This window comes from Mycteria americana, chromosome 3, assembly GCF_035582795.1.
Source record: "Mycteria americana isolate JAX WOST 10 ecotype Jacksonville Zoo and Gardens chromosome 3, USCA_MyAme_1.0, whole genome shotgun sequence".
Taxonomy (NCBI): Eukaryota; Metazoa; Chordata; class Aves; order Ciconiiformes; family Ciconiidae; genus Mycteria; species Mycteria americana.
The window spans coordinates 51,300,193-51,315,361 of NC_134367.1; the positions used below are offsets into that span (position 1 = coordinate 51,300,193).

Consider the following 15,169-nt stretch of genomic DNA (forward strand, 5'->3'; position numbering starts at 1 on the left):
GTCCCACCACCCTCTCCCTCCCAGTGTCATAGCTCAGATGAGTTGATTGCCAAAGCAATGATTTCAGGTGGTAGCTGGGCCTGGTCAATGACAGTAAGTGCTTCTAAGTAAATTACGCACCTGCTTCATAGAAAGATTGAACATACAGGAAGATATGGCTAAGGTTAATGGACTAATCACTTGTCTCTCACCCCTGGGGTCTCCGTGCTAATCCAGATGAGATTCGAAGGCTGAAAAATTGCAGGGACATATATAACTCGAAGGCGTAATTGAATCGAGTTGTGTGGCAATCTTACCCAGGTTCTCACACCTACGGCGTATTTTACAAGGAAACCAATGATAAGTAGAGCCCATGGGTGCTGGGTGTTCAACAAAGGATGACAGGGACAGTCTTTAGTGGCAATTTAGCTTGGTCTCTTTGGTCACAGAGCAGCTGTAGTATCGTGGCATGCTCCAGTGCAGCTGGCCCATGACTGCCTGGAGCGTGTCACTGCCTTGTTGCTAGATAAAAGCATGCTACGCCATCCTTTGCTACAAGTGGAAAATAGACAAAGCCGCTGCTTTTGCACTTTCCATATTTACAAGACAAACTTTAAATGTTTCTCTTCTTTGGGACGTACCCATATGCCTCAGACCATGGCAATTCTCTCTCCCTTGCATGAAGAGTTTTCTCTTGACGCACAGCCCCCTCTGATAGTCTCAAAACCTCATGCTATAGCAAGTTCCTTTAAATCTGAAGGTGGCTTGTTTATCTGCCTGGTTACCCACATGGCCAACATAGGCCATGTTTTCATTATCAGCTTATAAGGCAGATCTGACTTCTCTGCAGAAGGCAGGGTATGTCATCTGGTACAAAAAAAGCATATTTTGCCAACAAAAAAATTTTTATATCAATATGCATCAATATGCATATTATAAAACCACTGAAAGAGATGAAAATACATTTTTCATACTAAAAAATAGGTCCTTTCAATTATGAAGAGATTACCCACTCTCCATGATTAACAGGGTCAAAAACTGTAGGAGGCTGGCACCCAAGTAGGCTGGCACCTGACCTGTAATTGCAGATTTCGTCGTAGCACCACTGTGCCTGCTCTGTTGTTCTCATCCCACCGGCCTGTCTGCAGCATGGCAGATGGCCTCAACACCTGCCTAGGGCGAGCAGACATCGAGCCCTGTGTTCATCTTCACTTTCATCTGCTCCTCAGCCACCTCCTCTCCTCAGTACCTGGAAACTCTGCAGCCAGGGTGTAGCTGGAAGTCCATCAGTTGTCTCCCTCAGCTCTTGTCTGCAGCCCCACATTCCCACCCGTCCCTGCTGGCACACGGGCAAGGAGTGGGACCTGGTGATCAAGCTCTCTCGCTTGCTTTGCAACCTGAGACGCTGTTCAGGAGTCAGGGCTGGGGACCTCGTTTAGACCTAGGTCCAGGCACTTACATCCAAAGCTATGGCCTCCAGCTGAACACAAACGAGTCACTTTTAGGGTAAAATCCATTTTCATAGTCAGACTGAATTGATCAAGGAGGGATGGAAGAGGAGGAGGCTGAAGATGCTATTAGATGCACTGGTGCCAACTCCAACTACAGCAGCAGAACGAAAAACTCCAGATGAGATGTGTGTTTACAGTCTTCCCCTTTACTAATTAAGGATAATATAATTTCCATCACTGGCGATTGCCTAGCAAAAGTAACTGTCATATTCTCCAGTGAGTCAGCAGGTCTGTTAAATTTGGTTATGTAGTTAAATAATACTGAGGGGAAAAAGATTAAAAGCTTGGTTGTTTTGGGTTTCTCCTGCTAAATATCTAAAGACACATTAAAAATGGTCTTCAGAGAAGAATCATAGATATCCTGGGAAAAAGTTGTCATTCAGATGAGGCTTTTTTGTGCCAATGTGACAATGAAAAATGAGCATCAGATCCTCTGTGCTTTCTCTTAGGCTTGGCATAGAAACAATTTACGCTGGCATAGTTGGGAATAAATAGTAAGCATTTTCTCAAGACATTGTTAGTGTCTCCCCTTTGAAGGATAAATAGAATAGAATGGAATGGAATGGAATGGAATGGAATGGAATGGAATGGAATAGAATAGAATAGAATAGAATAGAATAGAATAGAATAGAATAGAATAGAATAGAATAGAATAGTTCAGTTGGAAGGGATCTACAGTGATCATCTAGTCCAGCTGCCTGACCACTTCAGGGCTGACCAAAAGTTAAAGGATGTTATTAAGGGCATTTTCCAAATGCCTCTTAAACACTGACAGGCTTGGGGCATCGACCACCTCTCTAGGAAGCCTGTTCCAGTGTTTGACCACCCTCTCGGCTGATAAGTGAACATTGCTTCAACCCAACCCCCCCAGCAGTGCTGAACACTTTGCAGGGCCCTGCCTTCAACCTGGCTAAGCACAAACACTGCTTATAGCAGCCAAAGGCAGCTGAGGTGGTGTGTGTGATGTGTACTGGCTATCTCTTGGGACTGCCCATGCACTTGGCTTAAATTACCCAGAAGCAGTTAAGGGCAGCCTTCTACATACGTGTTTTCTGAAGAGCTCCACGTGGGGACCTAAAGCGTGAGGGTCTGCATCCTTCACAAACCAAACCACGTCATCCACTGTCCAGGTCAAAGGATTCTTGCTTGATGGCCGAGCTGTGTCTTGTCGTTCTGGTGAAGGACTTGAGGCTATTGGTACAAAAAAGCCCACAACAGCGTATTACAATGGCACGCAGCAGTTTCCTTGGTTTGAGAGTGTGCAGTGGTATGGCAGCCTCACTGTGGCATTGGACGTTGGATCTGTGTGTGCAAGTATCAGCCCGAGATGGTGGGGTGGGGAGAGAAGGGGACTTGGAGCAGTTTCTGATCTGACTGCTTATCAGGAGACACGATCCCAGCTGGCGAATTGCATTAAAAAACATGAAACCCTCAGATTCCTGCTGGGGAAGGAAAAATGTGCCAGCTGCCAGGCTCTTAAACAGAGCTGCCCCTGCTGTCTGATCTGCAAGCAGCGGGGATCTTGGCTGAAGAAGACACCACCCTCCCACCTGGAGAGAAAGCGCTTCAGCACTAAACAAAGGAGTTTGCCATTGAATGCGAAGGCTAGAGGATAAAATCAGGATTTAGCAAATAGGGTTTTTTTTCTTTGCGTTCAGATAGTCAGACTTATCTTAGAGCTTAAAGGAAGGTTGCTAGTCCATATCCTCCTAATCTTAGGCTCTCACGAAGCTGATGGTCCCTAATGAATGCCTATTTGGAAAGCTACTAAAACACGCGAAGATGAACATTGCACATGTGACTTTTTAATGGTATAAGCCCTGGATGATTTAAGGTCACTTCGGCTTGCTGTAGCTTTAAATCAAGTGAATAAAGGCACATTGGAATGAAAGTGCATTTATGTTTTTATTCTTAGTCTCCACAGAAATATAAATCTCAGCCTCCACATGAATATAATTTGCACCCCCACTTATGCTGCTTCACTATTACAAGAACTATATTATGCTAGGTTACAGGAAAGCTGTTTAAATTTGTTTATATCGACACCAAGCAAACTTTGCATTAGCAGGCAGCAGCACACAGATGTATAAAATGTTACTTGCCCGGACGTGCTCATCTCTTTCCATTAAGGTCCAGTTTTTAATGAGAGGTGCAAATGGTAAGCAAGCAGGCACTACAGAAGACAGAAAAGGAAACAGAAGAGTGCAAGTAAAGGGAGACCACAGATACCTAAACTGGAGCCTGGAGAAGCCCCAGGTAGCCAAGAGGGCAATCAGAGCTGCTGAGGGGAGAAGGGCTGAGCTCTCCAGAGAAATACTGAGCTTATAAAGACAAATCAAATGTATGAGAATCCCCATGCGTGACTCAAAACATGATCCTAATGCCTGTGAGCAAATGTAGTGGGCAGGGTTTGTGGCTTATGTAGATTGTCATTCCATTGACTTCAGTAGAGCCATGCTGATTTATATTAGCTGAGGATCTGCCTATATATGCACAATAATGGCTTTATGTGCATATTGGTCATTTTTTTTCTTGCCGCCATGCTCATCTTACAGTATAATGTAATGAGGTATATTTTGCAGTTACGAAGGATGAACTCCAGTAAGCAGCAGTGCTATGAATGTGCAAATCTGGTCGATGGGCTTCATAATGGGATGTGATGTAAATATCATGATAATTACACTCATTTGCTAAGTCACTGTTCTGGATATAAAGGACAAGGAATAGCCGCAGGTCCTCTTAATTAGGCAGCGAGGATTGGTGTTCGTATGGACTCAGGCGACCCTGGGCTCCGCTCACAGAATAAATGCAATACACAATGGTACAGACACCATCTGGAGCCTTTGGCATGAAACGATGAAGACAAAGAGTGCAAAACGAGCAGGGTAATCTTGGCCAACCCCTGGATCATCAGTAACATTGAGTAACTTTGTCAGGGACAACTGGGAGAACTGAGACTTGTCTTGGAGGCAGAGGGGCGAGTATTTCTCCCCTACCTGATCTGCCGATGGTCCGGGTGCCAGCTGATGTGTGGAGATATTGGACACCTCAGCACCTCAAACCAAAGGTCAGGGAGAAAACCAGGCTTTCGCAAACCAGCCGGAAAATAGAGGGGGGAGAGAAAGGTTTGGCCATGCCCAAAGGATTGCAGAAGTTTCTATGCTACTGCTATAATGTGGTCGGGGGAGATGTTGTGCCACTACTGAGGATCACATTTTTTCCCTCTAAATTTGTATGAATGTAAGGAAAGCCCAGGGGGCTTCGCCTGGGATTCACACCAGGCACAGAGAGAGCAGCCTCCGGCCCAGTGACTCCTGCCTGCAACCTACTGCTTCCAGAAATGCCAGGAAAGGGCAAAGGGGAACAGAGAGCCCCAAGAGCGGCTGGGAGCCTTCACAGATACTGGAAATATCTGTAATGAAAGGAAGGGGGATGAGAAGAAAAGGTTGAAATGACAGGGGAATTCTATTCACTCCTTCTCAATCTAGCAATCAATAGCATAAATCTGATTTTTTAAAGACAAATATATAAATGACCTTTCTAAAGAGACAGCATGACTAGAACTCTTCCAGGCCCTCACAGGTGAAGATAACCCTTTCAAATCCCTACCTGAGGTATAATATAATAATACAAAAACAAGAATTATGTGTAGATACTAACTCTTCAAAGATTGTTTCATCTTTATTTACCTACCTAGAATCAAGTCCTGAATTCTCTGCTGCTTTTTCATGAATTAAGATGTGTTATTTTACTTGTGTGTAAGGGGCTACCTTTAAATGTTGTTAGTAAAACTGGGATACCACCAGCTTGCAGACAAATATCTTGAACACAGTTTGTAGCTGGTGAGTCTGGAAACAATCTGTTTTTCCATATCTTTTAAAATGTATTTTGTTGTTTAATTTACTCTGGCTTTTTAACATCATAGTTTACACATTTAAGTGTAATCTCTCTATTTACAAAAGCAAATAAATAATTTCGTGTCTACACAAAGGCATGGGGTTTGTTTCAATAGCATCACTTTGCTGAAAGATTATATTAAGCACAAAAGTGTTTGATGGCAGCAGGGCAAGTACTATACATTTTTTCTTATCTGAAGGCATTCACACTTAACCTAAGAATTAGATAAATGAGGAATTCTCATGTCTCCCGGGTATCCTATGCCATCCTGTCATCAGAATTAATCAAGTTGATAATGAATACTCAGATTACAAAGAGTTGGGAGTGCTCGCGACCAATAATTATTTTTAGAGATCATAATCTAGGTCAAATCCAATTTCCTGTTTTTGACAGGTGGCAAAAATTTGTCAAATTAATGGAATGGGATATGGATATTTAGGTAATCGGAGGGAAGCACTTCCCCCTCCTGCCTGAAGCGGTGTTGGGGAAGGAGAGTGAAGAGGTTCCTCTGCAGGGGAAGGTCTTGGGGCATCCCAGTCGAGACCATTGCCTGCACAGAAATGGCTGGAGATACCAGGTTAGTGGCCAAAGCCCGGCAAAGCTGATGGAAAGACGTGGCCTGGCTTGGTCTGAGCTCTCACTCCACACAGGCTTTTTTCTGCCTCCCACCTCTGGCCTCAGGACCTTCCTGAGAAGGAGGATGGAGAGAGAGAAAGCCAACAGACCAACAGCTGTAGAGGCATGACAAGGAAATCTGATGCTAAAATGGAGTTAAACCTGCGAAAGAAGGAAAGATAAATAACAGACTCCCTAAATATGTTCTTGGCAAACTAACAGAGCCCAGAGGGAGTACGGTCATTGATAGATAAGAGTGGAAAGGGAGTGACAGATGAACTTTAATATTGCTGCAGGCCTAAATGATTCCTTTGCCTCAGGGGAAGGGGGTGGGAATGAAATTTTAAAAGGTTCTCTCTGATTGCACTGGAGCAGATAATAAGGAGCAGCAGATCTACTGAAACTAAGCAAAAGTAGCAGACCCTCAAAGGCGCAGAGAAATGGGAATTATTTTAAAAAACAAACCACCTCCCACTATAAACAAGGACAGGAGGAAGGCTTTGTAGGAGACACTTTTCTAAAAGTCTAGGGCACACCAAGCAAGAGAAGTGGAGAGGCATCAGAAACGCAGGTGTGTGGGAGAACACAATTACAGGATGCTTATGGGCACAGGGGGGTTTGACGAGCCACAATCAGCAGAGAGCTCTGGAAAGAAGATTGGGCTTAGCACGTCGATTTGGACTGGCAAGTGCTTGCAGGAGATGCTGTGCACCACCTGGCTGGTGGCCTCACCCCGTGGCGTGGCAAGGCAGAGTCCTCGTCCCACCGGTGTGGCAAGGCAGAGTCCTCGTCCCACCAGCGCGGCGGCTGCTCCCACTCCCGGCACAACACACACCATGTGGGGATGCACCATTGCAGGTGCTCCTCTGCCCACTGCAAGAGCAGCCCGGCATCCAGCTGCATGAGATGCAGCCATGGGCTAAATATTTATTTGGGTTTTCTTGATTTGCCTCTGTTTTGCAGGGTGGGGGGAAAATAGGCAGCTCACTGAAAGCATCAAACCTTTCAGGCTGTAAATGTCCTCAAAAATTGACAGGCAGGCTGTGTTTGCTGGAGAAGTGGTAGCCAGCGCTGAGCCCCGCAAGGCTGTCAGCAGCTCCTTTGCCACTGCCTTGTGGAGGTGCTGGATCCAGCTCCCGCAGGGTGCCTGCAGTATTATTCTGGAAAAAGAGAAACTTCAAACCCTGCGCTCCCAAATGTTTTCAGGAAATAAATGTATTAGCAAGCAGGATTGCCTCTTTAACAAAGGCCCTCAGGTGATAATAATTAACTGCTAATATTGGATAATAAAATCTACATAAAAATAACAAGCTACAGGGCAAGGTTAAGGTTATTATGTTGTGGCTGAACATGCAATTCTTCATACTTGGAATAAAGGCTTTTTTGTTATGTAAGCAGGCTTGGAAAGGTTTATGATGTCCTTGACTATTCCTTCCCTAATTTAAGAGCTTCAATTTGGCAAATGATGACAGGAAAGTGCATGTTTATCTGTTAGCAGCCCCAACTGGCTTTCTGAAATGAAGTTGGGGGTTTTTTTGAATTTTTTAGCATAATCATGGAGAATTAGGCATCAAGCTTCCGATCACATTAATGAGAGCTTTGAGGTTTAATCTCATCCATTCCGCTTGAAAGACATGTTCTGCTATGCACTGAGATATGTTTCATGGTTATGGTTTTTTCCATGATATTTGCCCACCATGATAAATAAGGCAATGTATTTTTCAAAAATATCCATAAATAAAGAAGATTGATTTGAGGTTTCAGAGAGAAATTCTTCCTCTTTTTAATGAGTCCTGCCCATCCCTGCCTTGTCAGTATGCAAACTGAGAAGGATAAGAACAGGGACTGGCATGCACCACTTACTCATCTTTGCTCACTTATGATTCAGCAGCATATAAATTATCCCTAGAAAGAGGAAAAAGAACACACAGAAGCATCGTAGTGAGAGCGCAGATTCCAAAGACCTTTGCAAGAGAGATTTTGTGAAGACAGTAATTAAACTCTAGTGTGGCTGCACTAAGGCAATTGCAGAAAGATGTGTATTTTTAAAGTCTGGGATTGCAGTAATAGTGGAAGCAGTGTCGTGGGTGAAAGTATGATAGCTGTGAAGAAATACAGTCTCTAATTTTAAGGAGGAGCAGGCAATGCTTTGTACGAATCTACGGTGGCAATTCCACTGTTAGAGAGCTGATGCTATTGCAAACAGAGTGGGAGAGGAAACCAGGCTGTGACTGGAAACAGCACGGTTTCTTTAATGCTAGAAGTGATATCGTAATGAATCTGTGGGCACCTTGACTTCATGGATGACTGTGTTCCACATCACAGCCACTGAAAACTGCCTGGCTGTGTCTGAGAGCAAATGGCTCTCCTCTGCCTCAGAGGACCCAGCTCCTGCCATGGACTGCAGGAGACTCTCTGCTGGAGACTCCAGAAAGCAGCTGAGTGGATCAGAGGAAATGCGATGGATGGTGGTGGCCCAAACGTGCACTAGCCATTTGTGCTGACGTACAGCGGTGCATATTGGTAGGGCACAGGGGATTGCTATTCCTCCTGTTGAGACCTTGCCAGCAAACCCATCTCCATATGGGTTTGCATGTACCTTTATGGCAGACCCTAATCTACAATGGATAATACTGGGATTAATAAATTGTTAATAATTGTAAATGATCAATATCAACAAATTAACAACCATTTTAATGATGTTCACTGCATAACTGTCAGTTTTAGGGAGCCTTTGCTGTTGAGCTGGCCAAACATCCCAGAGGTCCCGGATGAGCTAGTCTTTGCAAGTGTCAAATGCATGTCACATAAAACATACTAAGCAGTTTTGGGATGAGTCCTGTTACCCCAAAGTATCGTATGTAGCAGCTTAAAGTCACCTGTAACTGCTTCAAAGACAACCAAATATCATAGGTGCCTGGTCCAAAAGCAATCTCTTCCTCTCTGCTCCTCAAAGTGCTTTAATATGTTTCAAGCTAGAGAAATATAGGAACCTGCAGAGCCTGTTGCATGGCCACTGTATGACTTCTTGAGACAGGGCAACAGTGGCATTCACAGTCAGAAACAAGAAAGGAAAGTAATTCAGATGAGCAAGCTTAAGGAGCTCTGATTTTACACTTCAGTCCCTTGAACATAGATTCAAACCCCTGATACCAAGGCTTTTCTCCACACAACACATTTTTAAGCACAGGAACTCTACCATGGTATTTTGTGGATGCTGAAAATGCGCAAAGTATTCAATAAGCCATTGGGTGATTCAGGGAAAAAGAATCTATGAAGGTTTACTAAATATGAATCCACCACGTCTTGTTCAGGAAACACTTGAGCCACAAATTTGTGAAGGCGGAGAGGGTAGTGGGGAAGCACCACCATCTCTGCACTTATCCCTTTCCTGGGGGTGTGCTGCTGTCTCATGCTGGAGACAGGATGCACAGCTAGACAGACCTTTGTTCTGAACTGCTCTGACCCTTCCTATGTACTACAAAGAGATAACAACTGATCCCAAGCAGAATGATAGAGATTTTCAAAGCAAGCAAGTAACAATGTTGTTAAATCTCGGCTCCTCGCAGCTGCCAAATAAAAAGCTTGACAAAAGGGTGCCAGTTCTCCTAGCAGGCTCTAGGGAAGCAGTGGGAGAGGGGAAAATGAATCCTGTGCACAGTAAGCCTCTTGTCCTCCCAGCACCTGATTATGCCTGCCCAAGAGGCACTGAACAAGATCTGAAAGAAAGTGACTTTTCATTTCCTTTTCTTTTGTAACTGAGGCCCCCAGTTCTTAGTGACCACCTTTTAAAAGTTGTTTGCAGCAGTGCATTTCTATACTACCCATTTTGCTTTGAGTAAAGTTGACTCTATAAGTAAAGCAAAAATAATGAGGAGAACCAAACGCTTAGCTGTGCTCTGTATAACAGAGGGTAAACCAAGGAAACAAGTGGGCGAGAATAAGAAAGTAAGTGATGGTTTTGGGTAAGTATTGAATATTTAGAAAGGCAAACTTAGATAAACAAAGAAATACAAGGGTAAATACTGGTAATACATATTTTGGAAGAATAATGTTCTAAAATATTAAATAGTAGAAGTTCAGGAACAAGAAATAATACAGGTGTTGAGGAAGTGAGGGATGTGAAGGAATTATGCAAAGATCTGCAGCTACTGGAAGGAGGCTCTGGAGTGGCTACCGAGCAAGAATATGCAGAATCACTTGCAATTTCCAGGGGAAATGCAAAGGCAGAAAGATGGTGTAATGAGCTAATGGTAGACAAAGGGGCTAGGGGAAGCAGCAAGGCTTCTGCAAATGTATCAAGATTAAAAAAAAAAAATACTAGAGTGACAGTAGATTCCATTAATAAATGAGGAAGGGAAAGAAATTAATTACTTAAGAATGGCTGAGATTCAACTCCTTTGTTAGATCTATCTTCAAGATGAAAAATGCATAAATGAAGCTTGAATAATTAGTAAGGGGTGAAGGCACTATTCGAATCACTACTGATAAAGACCTGTTAATGGAGAACTTGGAAAATGCAAACAAAGACAAAGTTAACAGAAGTTCAGGAATTAGCTAACCCATTTGATGAACCCAGGTCTTTTCTAGAGAAAAAAAATCATGGCTAATAGGGAATATAGATAATGGGCAGAGCAACCGATGCAGCAAACCTAAATCCTAGCAGAGTAACTGGACAAAAATACAAAGAGAGGGAAGAAGAAGGGTTATTGAATGCAGTGGTTCTCATGGCATCCCTTGAATTTGCAGATAAACTTCTTATGACTTTGCTTCCTGAAGGATAAAAGAGCCTTGAGCAGTGAGCTGGATGATTTCTAAAAATATATGTTTTGCTGGGCAGTCTTTTTCTGGCCTGGTTCATGATTAAAAGGGCAGGATGGACCACGCAGCTAGGAAGCAAAACCTTTTGCTAAAATGTTTTGAGGTAGGCACTAATGTTTAGGTTTGCTCTGCATCATATCTTGTACACAGCTGGTGTCACACAAATAACAGGTACCTGCCTGTAGGCAGTATCAATCTTTTGGAGGCATGCCTTATATATTAATATTTATATGTGTAAGTTGATAATGGCAGTTGTGATTGCCACACGATTATACATAATACGTGTGTTTACATAATTAATAACAGCATTAGAAAACATTCACCTTTTTACTTAATGATGAACAGATTGATCTTGTGTTTACATAGGTTATTATTTCTCCTTCTAAATGGAAGCGTGTGTGGTCTGGATAGATGTCAACCCAGACGCACTTCACTAATTTTCCTGGGAATTTGGGAATGAGTTAAGACTCCAGCATGGCACCAGCATAGCAACACACATTGCTAAATGGAAGATGTTATATTACCACTTCTGTTTCCTTCAAGATAGGTCCCGTTCCTCGTTGGGCTGGAGGTCTGATGCCGCAGGCCAGTAGATGAGGATCCCCCTGAAGACATCTGGGCAGGACGATGGCTACAGGAGGAAGAGGAGCCTCCAGCAGGACGTCCATCTGCAGGACTCTGCCGCATGGCGTACACGGAGCCCACACAACCGAAGGCAGAATCGGCAGGATCCGCGCTGTACCGCTTCATGTTTGCAGGATCAACCAGGTAGTCCTCAGGTATGACCGTTTCTGCTCAGGAAGCCAAGACACAAAAGAAACATGAGTAAAACAGAACCAGTTTTAATTCAGCCCTTGAAAAAATTATATATATATTTTTGCCAAAATTCCCTTTTTTTGGCAAAAAGTTTAACTCCATTTCCAACTTTCTGTACAGACAGCTGGCTCCAGGAGGGATCCTTGCTGAGAATTAATAAATAATGAAGGGAAGCACAACCACTGAGAAGTCAGTAGAGTCACAACAGGGAAACTATGGCTTGATGGGACTCATCTGTGTCAGCTTATGGCAATATTCTCCATAAAGTCCTGAGCCACTGACTGGCAGGTCCCATTTGCCTCATGGTGCGCCCCAAATACCACCGAGACTGGAGGATTGCGCAGCTATTGTTTGCTCTGTCTTTCATTTAAAGACATGAAAGTTGAAAGGAAGAAGGCAGAAGAGGACAACAGGACAGGCAGTTTGTTGGGTTCATAACACCTGGCAGCCAGTAGGAGGGAGCGAAGGTAATAAACCAAAGAGTTCTGGCTGCAATTACCAAAATTAATCAGAAAATATCCTCAGCTGCAGACATGCATCGGGCCCGGTATCCCACAAGGAGAAGAGGCTTGATGGCTGACAAGCATGCCCAAGGTTTATCATGGGCAGAGACGTGTGAGTCACTTGGACCTGGCTCGGGTTCAGACACACATGCCAGCATCACGTCCGTGTCCAGGTCCGCCTTGATTTGCTGTCTGGACTGAGACCTCCATGTCTGTGTCATCGTCCTCCTCTGGCCAGTCCCAACTGGCCCTCTGGGCCTCCTCCCGACAGGCCTCAATGTCCAAGCTCCTTCCTACTTGCCTTTTTTGTCTTCACAAAACATAGTCAAAGCTCTTCCTCCTCCTCATTCCCACTGCCATTTTCCCTGCAGAACCAGCCCTCCCCTCACCCAGCCCCAGGACCCTCTCCTCCACCACCACCACCACCACCACCACCACCACCACCACCACCACTGGAATACAAGCAGAGCCTCTGGAAACCTCTCTGAGATCCAAGCCTTCACATAACCCCTACAAATACTGGCAACCTGCACTTCAGAGATTCCCACTCTCACTGGGTGAAACAAGGTGTTAACATCTGGCAGGCAGGGAACCCCCAGATTAGGAAAGTGCTTCCCATTGCCCCATGATGTTTCTCTGAGCTGTTGAAAATGCCACTTTCCTCATCATGCGTACTCTCCCTCCAGACACATCTGAGCAGGGTGAAATTACCCATGTCGTGTCGCACATCTCCTCCTCTGCCTGAGCAACACTCTCCTCCCAACGTATTGTGCAGCCTTACTGAGTAACAATAATTTATGCTGTAACTTATGCTACAAGACCCAAACCCCAGACATCGCTAATACATGTTGAGGCTGTATATAATAGAGTTTTCCTTTTAATTAACATTTTTACTCTTTTCCTTTGAAAAAAAAACCTTGGCAGCTGTGTACAGTAGTTGATGTTAAACAAGCATGATTTAGTTTGACAACTCAAATACTCAAGAGTTGTGCCATGCCCACATCCTGGCTTGTGTGTCAAGCCACAGCACAGATTTTTGTTACATGTTTGACTGACTTTTCATTTTCTTGCTGCTGTCTTTTAAGACTTTGTCCCATTCTGGGCCAAGGCTGGACTCGCCATAAGGCAAACATAAGTCTGAAGGACCACTGTAAATGTGGGTAGTTTCCTCACTTTTGGGCACTTGCCTTTGCAACTGCAAGTAACTTTCCTTTAGCAAGGTTTTTTTTTCCCTTAGATAATTTGGATTCTTACAGCGTGCGTTCAGGTATCCTGCTGCTTTCTGCCAGGGATTTCTGAGCTTGATTCTCACACAAATACAGATAGGGTGTAATTCAATTGAATTCAATGGAGTTCAGCTAACGTAACACTAGCATAATAGAAACGGGAATCAGACACTCTGAACCTTTCTCCCTAACCTCCGACAGATGCCAAAATTGTATAGCAATCGAGCTAAATACCTTGCTTTTCAGACTCCTCCCTATAAACCAAAGAAAATCCAATCAAGCCTTCTCATTCAAAGGAATTTAATTACTGTGTAGAACACTTGCAATAAAAGCCTCTTATGCATAAAGAAGACAGCTCTTTCTGCAGCATCCTGCCTGCACCACATGCAATAATTATGCCTCTTGTGAATCATTACCTCTTTATTCCAGGAAAAGAATGCTCTTTTAATATGATTATAATATGAAGAAGACACAAACTATCAAAACAACAAACAGCACATTAAAAGAGCCCTGCTAAATCAACAGCATACAGCTTTTATTACTATGGATATAAATGACTCCAAAATTTGTGAGCGGACACCAGGGATTTTTTGACTGATGTCAGACTCTCTCAGTAGTCTGTGTGAAATAAGACATGCGTGGGTGAAGTCTCCCGGTGGAAGGACACCCATGAGTTGTGTACAAGACTATGGCTATGACAAGGAGCCAGACACTGTCAGTTCTGTTCCTCACTCTGCCTAAGACTCTTTTCTTGATCTAGAGCAATTTATTCCACGTGACTCGGCTCCAAAATGGGAGTAATGACGCCTATTGCCACGGACCAAGCAGGAGCCTCCATTCATTACTGTTTGAAACACGCCCCAGTGGAAGGTGCTCTGGGAATTTGAAAAGGGCTATTCATGTCTTCGTTGGACAGGGAGGAGCAGGGATTGTCTCAAGCAGTCAGGTTTCTAAGCAAGCCTTTTCAGAGCTCCTGATCTTCAAGTTGACATGAGGAGTCAGTAGATTACTAGAGCAACTCAGCAGAGTCACCTCCTCCTGACCAAAAGAAGCTCATGAGGAAATGCAGGTCACAGTTAGATTAGGAAAAAAGGAGACTGTGCATTCAAGTATGTGTGGTTACAGGTTTTAACTCGTACAGTTTTAAAAGGTGCTGGTCAGCTTCTGTGCTCCCTGCTGAGTGCGGGCTGCTTTGTAAAACTGCATGAGCTGATGCACCTTGAGTAACCATGCCTCGGTGAGCCCATGCCCTGCAACAGTCTGCCCACCCCCAGGAGAGGCCCACACATGGGAGGGAAGAGGCAGACAGGCCCGGGGGACTTTCAGGGCACAGAAAGATCCATTATGCCCCTGAGGGGTGACACAGTCTCCAGTGACACTTCAGGGCAGGAGAAGACATCTGCATTTCATGACCCCCCTCCCAGCAGCAAAGAAAGAGATGAAGGTGACCAGGGACAGTCTGTATGGGTTCACCAAGGATCAGTCACACCGGACCAACCTGATTGCCTTCTATCATAAAGCGACTGGATTTGTGGGCAAAGGGAGAGCAGTGGATGTTATTTACCTTGACTTTAGCAAGGCTTCCAACACTGTCTCCCACAATATTCTTATATCTAAGTTAGAATATAGCGGTTGGGATGAGTGAGAAACTGGTTGGAGGTTAATGGGTTGTATGGAGGCCAGTAAAAAGTGGGGTACCACAGGGGTCTAACCTGGCATCCAGGTTTGGTCTCTGCGATACCAGACAGAGATGGACAAATGGGTGAGTTCAGCGGAGGGCCATCAAGATGCCTGGGACCTG

At 44.3% G+C, this 15,169-nt stretch overlaps 1 protein-coding gene across 1 annotated transcript in view; it reads right to left on the reverse strand.

Moving 5' to 3' along the window:
• The window catches only part of SCML4 (Scm polycomb group protein like 4), a 46,429-nt gene that overhangs the window by 3,066 nt on the left and 28,194 nt on the right, over positions 1 to 15,169 (reverse strand). The window contains exons 5-6 of the mRNA XM_075497327.1: positions 11,348 to 11,617; positions 2,536 to 2,681 (exon numbers count right to left, since the gene is read on the reverse strand). Of these exons, the coding sequence (XP_075353442.1) occupies positions 2,536 to 2,681; positions 11,348 to 11,617 (416 nt within the window). The remainder of the gene's footprint in view (positions 1 to 2,535; positions 2,682 to 11,347; positions 11,618 to 15,169) is intronic.